This window comes from Lepidochelys kempii, chromosome 2 (genome assembly GCF_965140265.1).
Source record: "Lepidochelys kempii isolate rLepKem1 chromosome 2, rLepKem1.hap2, whole genome shotgun sequence".
Classification (NCBI taxonomy): domain Eukaryota; kingdom Metazoa; phylum Chordata; order Testudines; family Cheloniidae; genus Lepidochelys; species Lepidochelys kempii.
This window is the reverse complement of record NC_133257.1, coordinates 173,445,124-173,467,708: the sequence shown is the minus strand read 5'-3', so window position 1 is coordinate 173,467,708 and position 22,585 is coordinate 173,445,124. Positions and strand designations below refer to the sequence as shown.

At 41.4% G+C, this 22,585-nt stretch overlaps 1 protein-coding gene across 14 annotated transcripts in view; it reads left to right on the top strand.

The window, feature by feature from the left end:
* Positions 1-22,585, top strand: part of CNTNAP2 (contactin associated protein 2) — a 1,665,145-nt gene that overhangs the window by 715,782 nt on the left and 926,778 nt on the right. For all 14 annotated transcript variants that reach the window (XM_073332778.1, XM_073332790.1, XM_073332779.1 and 11 more), the window contains exon 4: positions 4,065-4,212. In XM_073332778.1, coding sequence (XP_073188879.1) covers positions 4,065-4,212 — 148 coding nt within the window. The remainder of the gene's footprint in view (positions 1-4,064; positions 4,213-22,585) is intronic.

Below are 22,585 nucleotides of genomic sequence, written 5' to 3'. Positions count from 1 at the left end.
CATACAAGGGGGATGAAATAAGGTTTTATGAGCAACCTTAATCTTGGCATTTCCTAAAGTTGGGCTTTGTGATCTTAATGGTCTGTTTAAGAAGTTTTTGGTGGGTAATTTCTGGGGCTTTTAAAAAGCAAATGGAAATTTCCAACATGAGATGTCATATTGATACCCACATGGATCATCAGTAGGGTTGGAACCTTTAGATCCACTGCCCAGACTTCTGCAACTTCAGCTAATGGAGCAACTTAAAGCTTGTATGTGGACCAGCACTAGAGGTGGATGAGACACTGCCAGGGGTTTCACAGATATTTACTCACAGCAGATGAATGACAAGACTCAGGAAAGTTGGGCTCCATTCTAGGCTCTGGAGGTGAGTGTTCCAGTGGGCAGAGACTCTTCTACCCATTCCCCAAACCTAGACTTTTCTGTCTGATCACATCCAATTTGTCCCTATCCCAGCACTGTCTGTTCCCTAGTCCCACTCTCCTAGCCTTCCAAGCCTCCATTCCCAAGATTCTCTTCCTAATCCCAGGCACTTGGGCCAGCCAGTCCCAGTCTCCCCTTGTGGGCTCGCTGTATGAGTCCCAATCTCATCCCCACACTCCCATACCTCTCCTCCCCATACCCAGTCCCAGTATCTTTGCCCAGCCAGTTCCAATTTCCCCCCCAAATACCTCATGCAATCTTTCTTTTCCCCAACCCTACTGGCTTCCAGTCCTAGTCTCCCGCCACATGATACTCATTCAATCTTCATCTCCGCCCCCCCCCCCAAACCACACTCCATCTCTGGCTCCTTTTTCTAGTTCTCCCTCTGCCCCATCTCTTGCGAGATCAATCTCTCCTCCCCCTGTTCTGTCCCAGGGTTCCTAGTACCAGCCATCCCTCTTGCTCCCAGCTCTTCATCTGATCTCAGTGTTCCCTTCCCCTAACAACTAGCTCTATCCCTTGCCCATTTCCCTGCCCAACTCCTAGCCCCAGTTTTCTTGACCAACCAGTCCCAGCCTCTCCTACCCCCCAGATACCAGTCCAAGCATCCCCTCTGCCCCAACTCCCTATGCATTGTTTTCTATAGCCAGATACAGGCGTACAGTTCTCTCTCCCCACTTCCAGTCTCATCAGACTTCTTGTCCCAGTCTGCTTTCCCTCTTCCCTGGTCCACTTTGTGTCTCATTTGTATTGAAAGCAGATGGCTTCCTCCTCCTTCTTGCTACTTGGGTGCCAAGTAGTGGGTTACTGGGAGCACAGGAGAGAGAGAGGCTGCCTGCTCACAGTTTCAGTGCCCAGCTTCACCTAGGCCTGGAACAGCCATTAGAGAGAGAGAGAGTCTGGCATTGTCCCCGTAGCCAAGGATTGCAGCACGTTCAGTCACTCTGTGGAGATGTTGCCAGCACATGCTGCTAACAAGTAGGACCTCTGAGGGGATAAAGCATGCTCATTTGCTTTGTGGGGATGGCAATTTTGCAGTCTGATCAGCATTAGGAGTTGAGAGAGGCTAGAACATGCTCAGGGAGGAGGGATTACGTGCTAAAATCTAACGTCTCTACTGAGCAGGTGCAAACTGCAATTTTTCAGAGGCTGATATCTTGGCCAAATGTAGGTGGATTTTCAGGGGCAGCAAAAGGCACATGTCTGACACAAAGGCCAAATTTCAAGTCCTTGCTCCAAAGCATGACGTGTTAGAGCTTTTCAAATAAAAGGTTGCCAGTATATTTTAACATGGGCAAACAATGTGTGTTTTTCCGTAGACTTATTCTTGGAAATGACTGAACCATTTTGGCTGGCAAAAAAATAAAAAAAAAGTCAGCCTCAGGCAGAAGCCCAGCATGTTGTGTGATCTCAATGGTTAGTTTGCAAAGCTGCAAATAATTTAAGACTGGATCTTATAATGGGAAGGGTCAGGCAACCTTAATAATAGGCATCATTACAAGCCCTGCGTATAGTAATCAATAAATACATTTGGGGTGAAATCTTTGAATGTCCTGTTGACCACTGATCAATGTTTCCTTTTTAATCGTGACAACTATATGCTTAAGGTTTCTAATTTTATTTATTTGTTAGTCAAGAAGAAGGAATAAAACTATCCAGAAGCTATACAGTGTTCTTTTTTTAAATGATTATGGAAAAGAACCAACTGTAGCTGTTTTGAAATTTGTGGAGAATTTCAACTTTTGTGTTTCTGTCCTTGAAACAGTGATTAATTCATACATACTAGACATCTAATACTATTTCTAGAAGTGGAGGTAATTGTCTCAAAGAAGTTTTGATGTTTAAAATCTTTCCTGGTGCAAATTGCAGGTGGGTGAAGAAATACCAAAAACAGTGACACCTGCTTTTGAAATAATTTTCTGTAAATAAAAAAAAACAGAAAGATTCAGCTTTAAAGTGGGTCATAATTTACATAAATAAACACTAAACTTCAGAAGGAAAAAACCAAACCAGAAACAACGCGGACCAGATTCTGCTTGGTACTAGTATGAAAGAGAAGACTTCCTCTCCTTATGCTTCCCCAGTAGGAGCCTTCCATAATTGTGGTAACTGAATTTACTCTGAGAGGAGTGATCCCTGCATGGGAAGCACAGTCCAGCCCAATGGATGCAGGGAGAGGACTGGGACATGGCCAAGCATAGAATGGAACTGGCATGCAAGGGGTGTAGAAGCATAAATGCTCTCCTAGCATGGTGGGAATCTTGGGGAGGGATTCTTCTCCTGTAACTACCTCAGGGATGATGGGGCCCCCATAGCACCTTATTCTGGGCACTGTGTGTTTTGTATATTCTAGCCCTAAGTATATTACAGTCTATAGCAATATGTACAATAGACTATTTTAAATGAGCAAATGTGTTCTGATTGATATGAATAACTAAAATATAGGCCTATTCATTAATACTGAATTACTTCTGAATCTTTGGACACAGGTTTTTCTCTAGCAAAAGCTGCAGTGGCTGAATTTTATAAGAATGTACTTACAATGACTGTTTATAGTCTTTTTGACAATTAGCTATCCATTTCCCCTTGGTGTACTACTGCCCTGTTCAGTAGCTTGACATGTTTATCTCCCGTGAAAGCTAGCTACAAGAAAGATGATAAAGTTCTGCCTATGTGAAGTTCTGGCTGTGAATGAACAGACTGTCCAAGGGCTGACTAGATAGACAATATGTAAGTTGAGTTAACAAGCAGGTATTGTTTTCTGTTGAGCTAGATGCTGTGAATCATCATGCCAAGAAGTAACTAAAATAAACTAGATGTGTTAACTTCATTAGTTCTAGAAAAGTTAGTACACTTGAGAACTATTGCATCCTTCTCTGAGTTCTTAGTAATTGGAAAAAAATACTTCTCACTGCAAATAAGAGCTAAGATTATGATGATTAGCACAATTTCCAAAATACCTAATTGCACACGTCGTTTAGCATGAGGTGTTGATTGTGAAGATTACATGTTTCCCTACAGGTGAGACTTCAAAGTTAAGGTATGATTTCTGGCTCCTGCAGAAATATGTTAAATTCTACTATATAAGCATAAAGCTGAAATGGGGAACAGTATGGCTCAAGGGAATGAGATAGAGCATTTCACTGTTCATCAGTTCAAATCTCTCCCAAGTCACTAATAACTAAAATTATTTCCATCTATGCAAAAAAGAGTTGGTGTGTTCAGTCTAGTTATTAGTGAATAAGTGTCTTCATTAGAAAAACAGTCACTACAATTGGGACACTTATTTACATTCTAACAAACTAGCTAAAAACTAGATAGACACACAGAATGAACTACTTTCTCACCCTTAGTGGTGATTCACTCAATCAAGAACAAGGCATACTATACCTATTAGGAGAAAGAGGACATTAGCTTCCAGTGACCTATATCTGGCATCTTTCATGAGCATTGTAGAACTGCCAGTGCTGTTTATTGAATCATCCATTAATTCAATCACTATCATAGAGACAATTTGACCAGAATGCAGTTTAACCTAAATAATCAGACTGCTGTTCCTATTTTTTTCCCCTCACAGAAGTATTCTTACAGCATCTGAAATATATCTAATGTTACAAGAGGTTTCTTTTTCCTCCCCTCAGGCGTTTCCTGGAAATACAAATTCTGACAGTGTGATCCGGCATGATTTGCAGCATCCAGTTATAGCCCGCTATATTCGCATAGTTCCTCTGGATTGGAATGGAGAGGGCCAAATTGGGCTGAGAATTGAGGTCTACGGCTGCCCGTACTGTAAGTTTTTCTTGACATTTACTTCACCCCTATAGTTTCTCTGTGTAAACAAACTACCTTTGGTCTATAGCATGGGTAGGCATTAAACTCTGACTCTAAAATACCTTTTGGTTAAATATATTAAGGCATTCCCAAGCTTGCTAATTATATTGCCTCGGGCCTCATAAAATATGGTACTGATTCACTGGTTCGAGCTTCCTCTGGAGATACTACTTTAGAATCCACAAAGCTACTGCTTTGAAATCATTCCTTTTGATCTGCATTGTTGTTGTTCTAGAAAACTCTGACGATTATTGTATAATTCTGACCCGAACAGTTCAGGAAGAGATTTTTGAGCAGCTGCATGTAGGGCCGTGAGAGAATGACCGGGGCAGGATGACAGAATTCATTGACAGATATTAATGATATATTAAAGAGTTATTCATTTGTGACTAACAATCACATCAAAGCTGTTCATATTATCTAAATATTCATCACATATTTTTCAGAGATAATCCTTGTATTCTTTATATGATCATGGCTTCCAGTTTTCTGCTTAGACGTTAGCAGGGAGTGGTGCATACACTCCTGAAATTAAGGTCAGAAACTATTACACTCAAACAAAAAATAGCAAAAGAATAGCTTCAAATTCCCCTCCTTCTTCCAAATTAGGTTTTTATGATTCCTCATCTGACCAAATGTAATCTATTAATCTTTAAACAAACAAATGTCAGAAATGTGAAAGCCACAAATATATGTTCCATTTAAGGTAAAATAAAATACTAGTTGAGTCAGAAAGCATCAGGATTAAATGCCTATTCATAAAAAGAGTCAAACAGATGCAACTCTCAAAAATGTCAGCAGGAGCCTCAGATGCTACCCAGCTTTCAGAAGCAGGCTCAAATGGAAACTGTGATCCTAATCTATGAACCCTGGAGAAATTAGGCAGTTTGGATCTACCAGTCTGTTTATCTATGTTCTTATACTGTACCTATCTCTAAGGCATATGAATAAATAACGAGTAGATAAAATAAAAAGGAAAGGGTCAAATGCTGCTTGCAGTTACCCATGTGCCACCCTACTGAGTTCACTGAGGGGACATAAGTGTAAAGAAGGTCAGTAAGGGTTTGTCTCCACTTACCAGGGGATGGATGTGCGGCAATCGATCCACCAGGGGTCGATTTAGTGGGTCTAGTGAATCTCAGTGGGTCTAGTGAATCTAGTGGAGACCCACGAAATCGATCACTGATCGCTCTCCCATCGATTCCAGGACTCCACCAGAATGAGAAGCATAAGGTAAATCAACGGGAGAGTTCCTCCCATCAATCCAGCACAATGTAGACACCAAAATAAGATGACCTAACATACATTGACTCTAGCTATGTTATTCATGTAGCTAGAGTTGCATAACTTAGGTTGACTTAGCCGTAGTAGTGTAGACCTGCCCTAAGTATTAGTGAGAGTAGTCAGAATTCTGGATTTGATTAGGAGAGAAACCCAAACGCTTAGACAATTAAATTTAACATCAAAATAAGTAACACAAGCAGTAGTGTATTAATTTTATTAATCATTTTTCATATTTAATTCAGTAAAACCCTCCTATTTAAAATGTACCTGAATCTGTCTCAGAATTCCCAGCATGCCACACTGGAGTGTGTGGGAAAATAGGTCTAGTTTGCTGAGGGGTGGTTAGGGCATCTGTGACAATCATGAAGGCAGAATAGCATATGTATTACTATATGTGCTGTTTTCAGAGTAGCAGCCGTGTTAGTCTGTATTTGCAAAAAGAAAAGGAGTACTTGTGGCACCTTAGAGACTAACCAATTTATTTGAGCATAAGCTTTTGTGAGCTACAGCTCACTTCATCGGATGCATTCAGTGGAAAATACAGTGAGGAGATTTATATACACACAGACCATGAAAAAATGGTGGTTTATCATACATATTGTAAGGAGAGTGATCACTTAAAATGAGCTATTACCAGCAGGTGAGTGGGGTGGGGGGAGAGAAAACCTTTTGAAGTGATAATCAAGGTGGGCCATTTCCAGCACATTTCCAGGAGTTAACAAGAACGTCTGAGGAACAGTGCTGTGTAGAAGAAGATTGAATTGTTCACTCTTTGTTGCAAGCTGGAGATTTATAACCCTTTTGAATGAAGAAGGCCAACTACGCAGTGAAAGCATCTGGATTTTCATTTTAAAATCTTTTTGCCATTGCAGTCCTGATTGAGGAGAACAATTGCACTACAGTGAGACACTAGAGAGTACTATTGTGTACTATATTTAGGGCTGAGGTTTTTTCCTGGCATTCACTTCTGATAATCCCACTGAAGTCAGTGGAAATTGCACAGATGTATCTGAGGACAGAATTGAGTCCTTATTCAGAAGACCTAGGGAATATTTTCATAAGTGCCTAAGTGATTTAGAGCCTAAGTCCATTTTCAAGAGACTTAGGGCTTATCTTCACTATGGGGATAAGTCGAACTAAGTTACGCTACTCCAGCTATGTGAATAACGTAGCTTGAATCAGCATAGCTTAGGTCGACTTACCATGGTATCTTCATGATGCTGAGTTGATGGGAGATGCTCTCCAGTCGACTTGTTTTACTTTTCTTGGAGAGCTGGAGTACTGGGGTTGACCAGAGAGCACTCTGCTGTCATTTAGCAGGTCTTCACTGGATCCATTAAATCGATCCCTACTGCATCAATTGCAGCAGCATTGATCTCTCCAGTAGTGGAGACCAGCCCTTAGACATTTAGGAGTTTTAAGTCTTATTGTCTCTCTCCTATCTACTTTTGGAAATTGGATTTCTCAAAAGTCATTTGGATGCTTTTGAAAAATTTACCCCTACAGACTAGAATTTCACACTTCTATGCCTAAACGTAGGCACCTGAATAAAACTCTGATTTTTTTCAGCATTCAGCACCCCAGGTCTCATTGAAGAAAATAAGAGCTGCAGAGGCTCAGTTCCTTTGAAAAGCTGTCTACTTATACTTAGATGCCTAAATATGGATATAGGTGCCTAATTTTAAGAATTCACACTTGAATATTTTGATAGTAATATCTTAATATCAGGGCTATTAGTCAAATGTAGCCCTAGTGTATCTTTATTGAAATCAATAAACCAGGGTTGACTCTGTCCCTATGTGAAGATATTCCAGAGAAACATATCCTGAGACGTATGCAGACTGGGCAAAATTTCTGAGTTATGCTGGACGAATCGCTAACTGAAAGAACCTATTGTGAATCCCTCTAATGTAGGTTCTATTACCTATATCATTCAGCTGTTTAGCATGTTTGTAAGATTCCTATTTACCTCTGTGACAGAGTGAACAAACCTCCACTAGACTAGTGCAGGAAGGGACTAACAGTCCTGGAGATAGGTTGCAGCTGACCCCCACAGCCTGCAAGACATAGCAGCAGCATCAAGCCTGGAAGGAGGCACTCTAGCTGTAGGGGAAAAACAAAGGAGAAAAAAAGAAGTAAGTTTGAGGGCTGGGCTTCCCTAAGAGTGGGTTCTTAGGTTTAGTGCAGAGAGTCTGTTGATGTGGGCTTAGAAGTCTCCAGTTAGGAACTGTAGGAGTAGCCTCACACCAAGGTACTGTACAGAGTGGACTTTACATTGTCTAAAGTTCACCTGTTGGTTAGTTAAGTTTAACACCAAGAAAGCCAAAACTTGGTCCTGCATAGGGGTGTGTGGACTGTGTCTTATAGGAGGCGGGAAAGTTCACTATTCAAAGATTCTGTTAATGGAACAGATAGAGTAGGAGGAGGAAAGATGCTTGAAATAGCCTCAGCAAAGAGAAGGTCACATACTGTGAAACTGCTCCTTTTATAGTCAATGAGAGTTTTAACATTTACTTCTAAGGGTATTTTAGCAAGTCCTATATCTTATCAGGAGACATCATTTCATCCTCAGTAAGGTTGAGGGAAGGCCTTTACACTGTCAGTGACATCCTTTGTTAAAAAGCAATGTTTCCAAAGGGAAAATGTCCACGAGTCAGTTAAGGTAGAACTGATGGAAGCTTTCTTTTCCACTCCTTTGAAAGCAGAGAACAGCGCCATGTGCAGTCATACATGAATACTTCCATCATGGCCACATTTATGAAATCCTGAGACAGGCAGTAAAGCAAAGGCATCTGGAGGCTATGACTAGTGGAATACAGTACATTTTGCTACTGATTCATGAAGTTCATAATAAGCTTCTAAGGTATCATTACCAGATGATTAGTTCCTCTATCTCTGTCCTGAGATGGATGAATGCCTACAAAATGGCAGCAGCAGTACTGTAGCAAAACATTTGGCAATGCTTACTGATAATAGAAGGACTTCTTGATGTTGAAGTGCTATATAAGGGATGGAAAGCATTGTTTGGATGCGGTCACATGGTGAATTTTTGCACCCTCATTGGATGCCTGAACCTTTTTAATAGAAGAGATAATAAGAAATAGCAAACACAAACCATGAATAATGGATATATTTTTGAGATTCACAAACATTTTTGTAAAACTCTTTCAGAAGTCACACAAATATTCACAGTACACAACACACAGCAATACACAGTTCCAAAACAAATATTCTCACTCCATGACTGATTTTTTGTGGTTTATTTTGGAATAGCGCCACAAATTTGTTTCCATTATTTGACAAGCTCCATTTGCAAATATTTTCCAGATTGAAATTTGTTCAAATAAACTGCCTCATGTTTGTAAAGTGTTCATTTGAACTCTTTGCTTTGTTGTTAATTATTGTGTGACCTAAGTCATATGTTACTGTTTTTGCTCCGAAGTTGGGTGACTACATTTTTAAAAAAAAATAGCACATACACTTGATTTCATATAAACCTGAGTATTTTTATGGAGAACAACTATTCTCTAAACATTCTTGTGAACAAAAACCTGTTCATGCAAGTATCTGCAAATAGCAAGTTATGAGGGTTACTGTCATAGTGAAAGAGAACAGCCTTTAGGATTTGAAATGAATGTTAATAAAAACAGTTTAGCATATTGAAAAAGATCTAAAAATAAAAGATGGAACAGCTCTTTTGGGTGATAGGTGAACTTGTCCACCTCCCTGCCTGCAGAGGATTGTTCCCTACAATGTAATCTCCAGCTATGCCTGGTCTAGCTATAAATGGCATAAGCCTCTGTTTGCCTTGGTAAGTATTTTCCACATTTGGCTTCACCTCTGCGTTAGGAAATTCTGATATTTGTCTGTAATTTTCCTTTGCTTGATTTCTTTCTATTACTCCTACGTATATACCTCCTTTCCTTCCCAAATGGTTGCCATGCATACTTGATATTACAGCCCCATCGTGCCTAGAATCATCCACTGCACATAAATATCAAAGGGAATATTCAAGACAGATGTGCAAGCTGCTGTTTCCCCAAAAGTGAGGACTGGCCAGATTCAATAGTACACTCTGGTGGCTGTGTGTCACCAGAGTAGCAAAAAGCAACTGGGTCTGATCTGAAGCCCATTGAAGTCAATGGGTGTATTTTTATTGACATCCATAGAACTTGGATCATACCCTCATTTCTACAACCCTTATACATATTGTCTATGTTACACTTCTAGCCCCAACCTACCTACTAATCTGAGTACAAATAGTGAGGTTGTTCCTTAATCCATGTCTTCCACATCATACTATACTCTTATTAAATTAGGTTGTCTCTCCAAGACCTTTTTCCTCTTACAGAAATGGTGGAGCTGTACAGAAAAGTTTAGTCAGAACCATTTCTGACAGAAAATGGGATATGAGAGACAGTGGAGGTGAGGTAAAAATCTTTTATTAGACTAACTTCTGTTGGTGAAAGAAACAAGCTTTCAAGCCTCACAGAGCTCTTCCACAGGTCTGTGAAGCTTGAAAAACATGTCTTTCACCAAGAGAAGTTGATCCAATAAAAAAATATTACCTCACCCACCTTGTGTGTCTCCCATCCTGGGACCAACACAGCTACAACCACAGTGCACACACAAAATGGAATACATTATTAAATGGAAAGTTTTACAAAAAGAGTTTGTTTACTAAACAGCTCTACTAAATTGTCATAAGCAAGTCATTCTTTTAAATCTAGAATTTAAACAAATGCAGTGTAGTCTGAGATTTTACTTTGGGGAAAAAAATCAGTGGAATCAAAACTTTTTTAGGAGTTCTGCCCACATGACTCCTACAAATCTGCTCTTGAAAATGAATGGGTGTTCCTATCATTGTGCAACATCAACAGCCTTCTTTTACATTTCAGCTGCTTTGTAGTGAATGGTTCTATACTTCCAGTAGGTTAATACATTCGATTTCATGAGGATGATCTTCATAGCTAAGCAGTGCAAACACAGCCTGATAGTCTGTCCTTTTGACGTTACTGGGCATGGCTAAATACCTACATGAGACTTCAAGGAGCAGGGGAATGGGTAGTAGAACTTTTGTTGGAAGATGTATGTTGCTCTATTTTGTAACAATATATATTTGTGTTAACATGCCCATTTTTTCACATGGAGCCTTTTTAAAAAAACCTTTAAAATTGCTGCTTGATTTTCTCTTTGGACATTAACAATCCTATGGCGTTTTTCAAATAAGTGTTTTCCCTCAGCATCTTTGACCAAAAGTGCTCCCACCCTTCATGAGGTTGTTGGTTGGCTGCCACTCTCCAGACCAGATATGGCTTTATTTCAGTGTTGTTTTATGTACATACGGCAAAATCTTTAAGTCCTTGCTCTGTCAAAATCCTATTAAAGTCAATGTTTGGGGGAGTAAGGATTTCAGGGGTAGGCCCCTAGATTGTTAAGAGCCGTATGATCAGTTGGCCTTTTTAAGATATCAAATATATATTATGACTGGGCAATATTCCCAATGAATTCAGTGGAGTTGCACAAATGTAAGTGAGAACAGACTTTGGTTTATGCATTACCTCTATTTTGTACTACCTTCAGAAATAAGCAAGCATCTGTTATCTGTAGGCACAACTTATATAAGAGAAAATACAGCCTTTTTTTAACAAGGCATCAAAAGATTAAGTCAAAGTCAAATTACACAAATGTTGTAATGAGTCTGTTGGCAGCCATTCCTGGGCACAGAGGCTTTGAGAATTGCTGCAGCAAATGCATAGGTCTATTTGTTAGCCTGCAATGAATGTACAATTAATGTCAAAGGGAAATAAGTATACTCTCCATGAATACATACCCCACCCACTTGTTCCACTGCATCCCGAGGCACCTTCCAGTTACATCTGGCCTTATAAACAAAACAAAAATCCAATATTTAAATTAGGAGGGTGTGGAAAACTGACTCATTTGGGAAAGCTTCTTCAGACCTTTTTATGGAATGAATTTAATCTCCCTCCACCCAGCCGTATAAGTGGAATGTGGACCAAGACAATGTGACAGAATTATCCTGATTTTGCTTATTTTTTAAATCACCACATTTGACATTTCCCTTCTGAAAAACAGCAGACTAGTATTTTTGTAAGAACTTCAATTTAAGTATGAGTGTTTGTCAAACTATTCTCTAGTCTTTAAGATCTATTGCTATACATAATGTATAGTCTATTAATGCAGAGGTCAAATTTCTTCTAAATTTCTTTAGATTCCATAAACATCTGGGAGAGTGAGAAAATAACTTTTGTGCCTTTCTCACGGAGTAAGGTTGGCAGATTTCAGGCATATTCAATTGAACAGTCTGTCTGAGTAAAGCTCTTTGCTTGAGTAAATGCTCATGATGATTCTGCCTTGCATTCTCCTCTTTGATTTCTTTAAGCAGTGACCTATTTGTTTGTCCATGGTGGCTTGGCCATCTGAGAAATCAGGTGTTGCTCATTCTGAAATAAAAAGTTCACCAGATTTCAGGCTGTGTGTTTTGGTTCCCTGCCACCAATTTTAAGCCTGAGGGGCCTCCCCATATTTGTTTCCCTGCATGTCTGGAATAAAATATATTAAGTTTGCAGTTATTTTCAGGCTTTGGAATTATTCTGTTCCTTTTCTATTTGCTTTTCCCAAAAGTTTAGCTGAAACTGGTGGATTTTTTTTTCCTGCTGTGGTGTTCCATGATTCAGTAAACTCTTGTTTTCCTTTGTACCAAAGGTAGTGGTGTTTTGTGCTAGGAGTCAAGATAGCTAAGAAAAAACCATCATGGTTTGTTCACTGTATGTGTAGATTATTCTTTCTATAGGCTAAAAAAGTCCCCATTTTTCAATATGATATAGAATCAGAAATGCTGGGCTGGAAGGGACCCCAGAAGGTCATCTAGTCCAGCCCCTTGTGCTGAGCCTGGATTAAATATAACTAGACTACCCCTGACAGGTGTTTCTCTCCTGTTTATAAAAATGTCCAGTGACATGGGTTCCACAACCTCTTTAGGTAATCTGTTGAGTGCTTAACTATCCTTATAGTTAGAAAGGTTTTCTTAATATTTAACCTTGAATCTCCTGGCTGCAAACTAAGCTGATTAAGTCTTGTTCTACCCGTGGAGGACATGGAGAACAATTGGTCACCATCATCTTTATAACAACCTTCAATATACTTGAAGACTGTTACCAGTCCCTATTCAGCCTTCTTGTCTCTAAACTAAACATGTCCAGCTCTTTCAATCTTTCCTCATACATCATGTTTTGTAGACCTCTCATAATTTTTTTCCTCCTCTCTGGAATCTCTCCAATTTACACCTTTCTTAAAATGTGGTTCTTGAAATTGGACACAGTACTCCAGCTGAGGCCTCTCTAGTGCCAAGTAGAACGGAACAATTAAATCACCTGTCTTACATATGACACTCCTGTTAATACATCTGTAAGGTGGCATGGCTGGCTGTCCGCATCTGAGGGAGGCCACGTCTCCTTGCAGTTTGGTCTGCTAGAGTATTCTCCGAAAGGAAGAAAAAACAAAGGGGGGAAAAAAGAAAGGAAAAAAAATGAAGGGGGAATTAACGGTTCTCAATGGGCCCCAGCAGAGCTGTAGCAGTTTATCCACCCCATCTATGGGGCTCAGGTAGGGGCAAGTGCCAAGCTACAGTCTATGGGGCTCAGGTATGGATGTCTGAGGAGTGCAGACCTTGTGGCCTAAGGAGTGGGAATACTGCCACCCCAGGGGTGGGCTGGCAAGGGGGTTGTGGGCCTGCCCAACTCCACTGCATCCCAGCCCAGGGCCCTAACAGTGCAAGAGTGGTCCGCCACTGGGTCAGAGGGTAATCCACCTGCAACCTGCTGACAGTGTTTCCGGCAGCACCACAGCTTGACAGTAGTCTGTCTCCCCTGGGCTGCTTCTTTCTTTCCCCCTCAGGTATACCTGCATCCAGAGGTTGTCCTCCATCTCCCCGGGATATTCTGCCATGGGTAGTAGTAGCAGCTCCTCAGCGTTGGGAGTCGCAGGGCTCTCTGGAAGTGCAGGCTGGTCCTCAGGGCTGCAGCAGTTCTCCGTGGTATCCCACCCCAGCAGCGGGGAAGGAGCATCTGTCTCCTTCAACAGCGCCCTCCCAAGTGAGCTGCTGGGCTCTATACTTCTTCTTCCTGTCCTGCACCTCTGCTTCTGGAGTGTGGGGCATGGCCTCCTGGTTCCACCCTCCAGGTGGCTTGTGGCGTCCTCTCCGTATCCGCCTCCTCGCTTCTTCTCTGCGAGATCACACTTTAGACTTGTATTCAATTTGTGATCCACTATAACCCTCAGATCCTTTTCTGCATTGCTGCAGTCTAGTCGTTCGCCATTTTTTACTCACCAGTGAAGACTCCGGCTGGTCATCTTGGGAATTAGCTCTCCATCCTATGGAGCGCTTCCTCCTGGCTGGTGTCTCACCTGCCACTAGCCCCGTGTCCCTCCCAGACCCCGGTGCTCCTTTACCTCAGGTTTCTGCCCCCAGCAGTAACCCACAATTTGGGTCTCCCCTCCAAGGGGAACCCCCAACCCTGTATCCCCACCTTGCCTTAGTGGCTACTACCAGTCATCATCCAGCCCCCACTCACTGGGGCAAACTGCAGTCTTTAAACCACTCATTACTGGCAAGGGGGGTTTGGACCTGCTGCCTTTCCCTGCAGCCCAATACCTCTCTTTAGGCCTTGAAGGGGGTCTGCAGCCTGGGGAGCTGCCAGGCTGGATATCCCCAGCTCCTCTTACCTTTCCCCAGCACTTCTCTACCTCTGGTACCCTGCTCCCAGGCACCTAGGTCCTTCTCTCTCCACCACTAGAGAGATACTGACTTGCTCCTGGCTCACTGCCCTTTTATAGGGCCAGCTGTGGCTTGATTGGGGCGTGGCCCCAGCTGTGGCTGCTTCCCCACTCAGTCTAGCCTTTCCTCTTAGGAGAGGGGTAACTGCCCCGCTATATTGTGCATTTATTTTTTCCTTCCTACTTTGCATTTGTCTGTATTGAATTTCATCTTTTTTTTTCATACCAGTTCTCCCAATTTATCAATATTGTTGTGAATTCTAGTCCTGTCTTCCAAAGGGCGTGCAATCCCTTCCAGCTTGGTGTCATCCACAAATTTTATAAACATAATCGCCACACCATTATCTGAGTTGTTAAGGAAAATATTATCAGTGCTAGACCCAAGACTGACATCTGCAGGACCCCACGTGACATGGCCTCCCAGTTTGACAGCAAACTATTCGTAACTATTTGAGTATGGTGTTTGAAACAATTGTTCACCCACCTTATAGTAATTTTATCTAGACCACATTTCCCTAGGTTGCTTATGAGGATATCGTATGGGACTGTGTAAAAAGTCTTATAGAGTGCAGATATATCATGTCTATTGCTCCCCCTTGCCCCATTCACTAGGCTGATTACTGTGTTAAAGAAGGAAATTAGATTGGTTTGATACAATTTGTTCTTGACAAATCCATGTTGGCTATTACTCATCACCTTGCTGTTCTCTCAGCTTGAACATATTGATAGTTTAATGATTTAGACTCATAGATATTGAGGTCAGAAGGGACCATTATGATCATCTAGTCTGAACTCCTGCACAATGGAGGCCACAGAATCTCACCCACCCACTCCTGCAGTAAACCTCTCACCGATGTCTGAGCTATTGAAGTCCTCAAATCATGGTTTAAAGACTTCAAGGTGCAGAGTATTTATTCCAGTATCTTTCAGGGTATCAAAATTAAGATGACTTGTCTGTCCTCACATCCTCCTTATTCCTCTTTCTGAAGATAGATAATGTGTTTGGCCTTCTCCAATCCTCTGGAAATGACCTGTTCTCCCTGAGTTCTCAAAGATAATTGCTAATGATTATGAGGATGCTTCTGCTAGTTTCTTAAAGTACTCCAAGGAAAATTTCATCAAGGCCTGTTGACTAGAATATATCTAATTTATCAATATATTCTTTAATATGTCCTTTACCTATTTTCCCCCTTGTTAATATTAATTGTGTTAAGTATTTGGTCACAATTAGCTATTTTAGTAAAGACCTAAAAAAAAGGCATTTGACACTTCAGCCTTCTCTCTGTCATCAGTTATTTGCACATTTCCTATTAAGTAATGGACCTACGCTTTCCTTTCTTTCTCTTGCTCCTAATGTATTTATAGAACCTCTCCTTATTGTCTTTTATGTCCCTTGCTAGTTGTAACTTGTTTTGTGCATTAGCCTTTCTTATTTTATCCCTACATGCTTGTGCTATTATTTTATACTAATTTTTACCAGTTGTGTCCTTGTTTATGCTTTTTTTATGATTCCTTTTTGATTTTTCAAGTCCTTAAAGAGCTCCAGATGCAGCATATTGGTATCATTCCTTCACATTGGGATACTTTGCTGTTGTGCCTTTAATATTGTCTCCTTTAGAAACTGCCATCTTTCCTGAACTCCCATTTGCCTAAGATTTCCTTTCCATGAGACCTTACCTATTAATTCTCTGAGTTTCATGAATTCTGCATTTTTAAAGTCATAGATTCATAGATATTTAGGTCAGAAGGGACCATTATGATCATCTAGTCTGACCTCCTGCACAATGCAGGCCACAGAACTTCACCCACCACTCCTAAAAAAGACCTCACACCTATATCTGTGCTATTGAAGTCCTCAAATTGTAGTTTGAAGACCTCAAGGAGCAGAGAATCCTCCAGCAAGTGACCCATGCCCCATGCTACAGAGGAAGGCGAAAAACCTCCAGGGCCTTCCAATCTGCCCTGGAGGAAAATTCCTTCCCGACCCCAAATATGGCGATCAGCTAAACCCTGAGCATATGGGCAAGATTCATCAGCCAGATACTACAGAAAATTCTTTCCCGGGTAACTTGGATCTTACCCCATCTAAAAACCCATCACAGGCCATTGGGCCTATTTACCATGAATATTTAATTACCAAAACCATGTTATCCCATCATACCATCTCCTCCATAAACTTATCGAGTTTAATCTTAAAGCAAGATAGATCTTTTGCCCCCACTACTTCCCTCGGAAGGCTATTCCAAAACTTCACTCCTCTGATGGTTAGAAACCTTCGTCTAATTTCTAATCTAAATTTCCTAGTGGCCAGTTTATATCCATTTGTTCTTGTGTCCACATTGGTACTGAGTTTAAATAATTCCTCTCCCTCTCTGGTATTTATCCCTCTGATATATTTATAGAGAGCAATCATATCTCCCCTCAACCTTCTTTTAGTTAGGCTAAACAAGGCAAGCTCCCTGAGTCTCCTTTCATAAGACAAGTTTTCCATTCCTCGGATCATCCTAGTAGCCCTTCTCTGTACCTGTTCCAGTTTGAATTCATCCTTCTTAAACATGGGAGACCAGAACTGCACACAGTATTCCAGGTGAGGTCTCACCAGTGCCTTATATAACGGTACTAAAACCTCCTTATCCCTACTGGAAATACCTCTCCTGATGCATCCCAAGACGACATTAGCTTTTTTCACAGCCATATCACATTGGCAGCTCATAGTCAACCTATGATCAACCAATACTCCAAGGTCCTTTTCCTCCTCCGTTACTTCTAGTTGATGCGTCCCTAGCTTATAACTAAAATTCTTGTTATTAATCCCTAAATGCATGACCTTACACTTCTCACTATTAAATTTCATCCTATTCCTATTACTCCAGTTTACAAGGTCATCCAGATCCTCCTGTAGGGTATCCCTGTCCTTCTCTAAATTAGCAATACCTCCCAGCTTTGTATCATCTGCAAACTTTATTAGCACACTCCCACTTTTTGTGCCCAGGTCAGTAATAAAAAGATTAAATAAGATTGGTCCCAAAACTGATCCTTGAGGAACTCCACTGGTAACCTCCCTCCAACTTGACAGTTCACCTTTCAGTAGGACCCGTTGTAGTCTCCCCTTTAACCAATTCCCTATCCACCTTTCAATTTTCCTATTGATGCCCATCTTATCCAATTTAACTAATAATTCCCCATGTGGCACAGTATCAAACGCCTTACTAAAATCTAAATAAATTAGATCCACTGCGTTTCCTTTATCTAAAAAATCTGTTACTCTCTCAAAGAAGGAAATCAGGTTGGTTTGGCACGATCTACCTTTTGTAAAACCATGTTGTATTTTGTCCCATTTACCATTGACTTCAATGTCCTTAACTACCTTCTCCTTCAAAATTTTTTCCAAGACCTTGCATACTACAGATGTCAAACTAACAGGCCTATAATTACTTGGATCACTTTTTTTCCCTTTCTTAAAAATAGGAACTATGTTAGCAATTCTCCAATCATATGGTACAACCCCTGAATTTACAGATTCATTAAAAATTCTTGCTAATGGGCTTGCAATTTCTTGTGCCAATTCTTTTAATATTCTTGGATGAAGATTATCTGGGCCCCCTGATTTAGCCCCATTAAGCTGTTTGAGTTTCGCTTCTACCTCAGATATGGTGATGTCTACCTCCATATCCTCATTCCCATTTATCATGCTACCATTATCCCTAAGATCCTCTTTAGTCTTATTAAAGACTGAGGCAAAGTATTTGTTTAGATATTGGGCCATGCCTAGATTATCCTTGACCTCCACTCCATCCTCAGTTTTTAGCGGTCCCACTTCTTCTTTCTTTGTTTTCTTCCTATTTATATGACTATAGAACCTTTTACTATTGGTTTTAATTCTCTTTGCAAGGTCCAACTCTACTTGACTTTTAGCCTATCTCACTTTATCCCTACATATTCTGACCTCAATAAGGTAGCTTTCCTTACTGATCCCTCCCTTCTTCCACTCCCTATATGCTTTCTGCTTTTTCTTAATTACCTCTCTAAGATGCTTGCTCATCCAGCTTGGTCTACAACTCCTGCCTATGAATTTTTTCCCCTTTCTTGGGATGCAGGCTTCCGATAGCTTCTGCAGCTTTAATTTAAAATAATCCCAGGCCTCCTCTACCTTTAAACCCATAAATTCTTCAGTCCAATCCACTTCCCTAACTAATTTCCTTAATTTTTGAAAGTCAGCCCTTTTGAAATCAAAAACCCTAGTTGCAGATTTATTTTTGTTAATCCTTCCATTCAGTTTGAACTGAATTAGCTCATGATCACTTGAGCCAAGATTATCCCCTACAACCATTTCCTCTATGAGATCCTCATTACTCGCCAAGACCAAATCTAAAATGGCATCCCCTCTAGTCGGTTCAGCAACTACTTGTTGAAGGAATCCATCAGCTATCGCATCTAGGAAAATCTGAGCCCTATTATTATTACTAGCACTCATCCTCCAGTCTATATCTGGGAAGTTAAAGTCTCCCATGATCACACAGTTTCCATTAGTATTTACTTTATTAAAAACATTAAAAAGGGCTCTATCCATATCCAAATTAGATCCCGGCGGTCTATAGCACACCCCAAGCACTATCCCAGGGGAGGCTCTAATAGCTTTCTTCCCCAATTTAATTATTGCCCAGACAGACTCAGTCATATCCATTTCATCGCTTCTTATTTCTTTACATTCTATCTCATCATTGATATACAGTGCTACTCCACCACCTTTACCTTTATTTCGGTCTTTCCTAAACAGCACATACCCTTCAATACCTGTAGCCCAGTCATGACTACTATTCCACCAGGTCTCTGTTATACCTATAATATCTGGTTTCACTTCCTGCACCAGTAACTCTAGTTCCTCCATTTTGTTACCTAGGCTCCTTGCATTAGTGTACAAACACCTTAATTTTTGCTGTTTGGCCTCACTCACATTCTGTACCCTATTAGGCACGGTTATTTTACTACCAGTATAACCTATTAGACTTGTATCTACACTGCCCTTCCTCCTACCTACAGCTGTATCCACTCTTACTTCATTTTCTTTCCACTCTATGCTAAATTCTGGCGTGGAGATTACCTGGACATCTCCCAACCATCTCCCCCAAATTCCTAGTTTAAAGCTCTCTTAATCAGTTGTGCCAGCCTCCATCCTAGAAGTCTATTTCCTTCCCTACTCAGATGAAGTCCATCCCGAGAGAACTGTCCTCTATCCATGAATGCCTCCCAATGGCCATACATCCCAAAGCCCTCCTTATAGCACCACTGCCTAAGCCATCTGTTGATAGTCATAATCTTGTCACACCTTTTTTGCCATTCTCTAGGGACAGGCAGAATCCCACTAAAGATCACCTGAGCCTCAATTTCCTTAAGCGTCCTCCCCAGCCTAACATAGTCTCCCTTAATACTTTCCAGTGAGAATCTAGCCGTATCATTTGTTCCCACATGAAGGATAATTAGGGGATTCTTTCCCGCTCCCTTTAGAATCCTTTTTAACCTCAGGTCTACATCCCGTATCTTAGCACCTGGAAGACAGCACACCCTCCTATTTTCTGGATCAGCTCTGGTTACAGGCCTATCTATTCTTCTCAATAAAGAGTCCCCAATCACATAGACCTGCCTTTTCCTAGTGACGGTGCTATTCTCCAGTCTATCCCCTGTTCCCTCTGGCTGCAAGTTTTTTCCATTCCCATTCTCCCTTGTAATCCTTTTTAACCCATCCTGTATCCTCCTGGGGCTCATATTTGGTGTAATCTCCATTAACTCTTCCCCTTTTCCTATAGGACTAACCGCTCTTCTCTTCTTCCTTGCCCTGTCACCTTCAGTGACTACCTGCTGAGCCCCTTCTTCATTTTCCAACTCTGCAAACCTATTCTGAAGCTCTATTTCTCCTTCACTAGCCCGTCTTTTCCTCTGCCTAGTTCTTTTAGTCACATGCTTCCACTGACCACTTTCCTCACCCAGTCTCCCCTCAGAATTCCCTAGTCCTGCTTCCATCTGCAAGTCTGAGCTTTTCCCTTCAGATACCTCATGTCTTTGCTCCATAATCTGCTCAAACCCCTTCCTAAACTCTACCAGACTTTCCACCTGCATCTCCAAACCTCTGATCTTTTCCTCCATCAGCTCTATCAGACGGCATTTCATGCAGACAAAACTCTTACCAGGTGCCCCCTCCAGGATCATGTACATACCACAGCTTCCACATCCAGTCATCTTCATTGTGTCATCTGCTACATGGGTCACTCCCACTGCCACCTCTGAATCTGTCATAGCCTTCCCACCTAAATCCTGTTAATCTGGGAAACACAAACCACACCAAAACACCACCACCCACAGCAAAACCAAACCCCACACAAGCACCACAAGACAAACTCCCCTGTTTACAGCTCTGTTTGCTAGCTCCTGTGCTGCTGCAGCTGTCTGTGCTGCTGCCTGACTGGCTGCTACCTTTATAGGACCCCTAGTCAGTGAAGCCCCGCCCCCTAATCAGGGCTCAGCTTCTCTCCCAGCACAAAGCCCCTCCAAGCCCCTACACCACTGTCTTTATTCTGTTGCTCTGACTCCTTTCTTTTGTTAGAATCGTGAACTCTATCATTTTATTATGTTTCACCCAAGTTACCCTTCACCTTCAGATTTTCAGCCATTCCTGTCAGTAAGACTCAAATCTAAAATAGCTGCCCCTTAGTGACATTCTCCATTCTCTGAAATGGAAAGTCATCCCTATCACATTCTAAGAACTCATTGGACAGTCTGTTTCCTCCTGTATTGTTTTTCCAATAGGTATCTAGATAGTTAAAGTCCCCATTATCACTAGGTCACATTTCTGCACTGGCTCATGTTTTCTATGTTGCACACCCTTTGAATTCCAAGGAAAGTGTTCACACCATCCTTTAGGATGGAGTAGCATGCTTCTTTCTCTGTAGTTGGCACAGTGGGGAAAAGGGGAGAAAGACCTCCCTGCTTTCTATTATTCCCTGCCCCCTTTGGGATTGTTGTCCCCCCCAGGGGACACTAGGGAGAAACAATTCTCGTCCTCTCCAGAGCACAGAGTTTGAGATTATTCCTGGCCCTGGCATGAGGGGCACAAAGTGAGGGAGGGAGTGGCAAGTTTACTGTGATTTCTCCTTTGCACTCACACAAGGTCCAAAAGTTGATCTACTCCAGTAGTTCCCATATTTTGCTTCATAAGCATTGGTGGTCCATGGAGAGCTAACTGGTCACATTTTGTTGGTTCTTTTTGGTATCCCATACTAAATTATATTTTAAAAAACCCTGAATTTCAAAGGGGCTGAGCACCTGCAGCTCTTATTGGCTTAATTGTGGTTTATCAGACTATAAATGCTTTCTTACTATTTTTTTTCATGTAAGCATTTAATATGGCTGCCCCAAGGACATTGACTCATTAGTGGTAGGGCTGTTACCTGGGGTTAGCTGAATCCAAAGTTCTTGGTAACTTTACTCTTTGCAAGGCGGTGGCAGGAAATAAATGAATGGGGACACAGCCCATCCAATAGATAGTTGATGCAAGCACGCGAACTAAAGTACTTGCACTCAAAGCTTCTGCTGTATTTAGTCTCCAGTCCTTTCACACATCTGCCAACAAGTTAGTAGAGCACCCCAAATTAACCCAAGATTAATAGTTATCCAGGATCTTGAGGAGGTCTCGAGTGGATTTCTGTCAATGTCCAGTAGCCAGCCTTCCATCTGCAGGGGAACTTGAGAAGCATCCAAATGTCCACTGAGTTCAGAATTCTTCCTCTTTTTATACCCAATTTGTTCATAATGCCTAGCTTGCTCATAAAAAATGGTGCTGAGCAGAAGCTCAGTGTGGACTTTTCCAGCCTGTCAGGCAGAGGTAATTTTCCATCAGTTAACCAGCTGTATTTCACATAGCAATAGTTAATCTCTGCAAGACTTTCCGTCTTGCAAAACTGCATGCTTTGGCAAAAAGCTCAAGTCAAGAGGGAACAGAGTCATGTTTACTCCTTGTGGTCGCTCACTTCCCCCTTCCTGTCTGTTAGTTGTGCTAAGGCTTCAGAAAGGGCCTTTCTAGCTGCTTTCAGCAATGAGCATAACAATTGGTATTTCAGCTCTGGGTGGTGGTCTGGGCATGCTAATAGGCTGTGGGCTATCAAAAATCTTCCCCTCCTACAAGGGAACTGATCTGCACAATCACTAGTGGGATGGAATGTGGTCTGCAAGGCATTCTCTCTGTTGAGATGTAGTC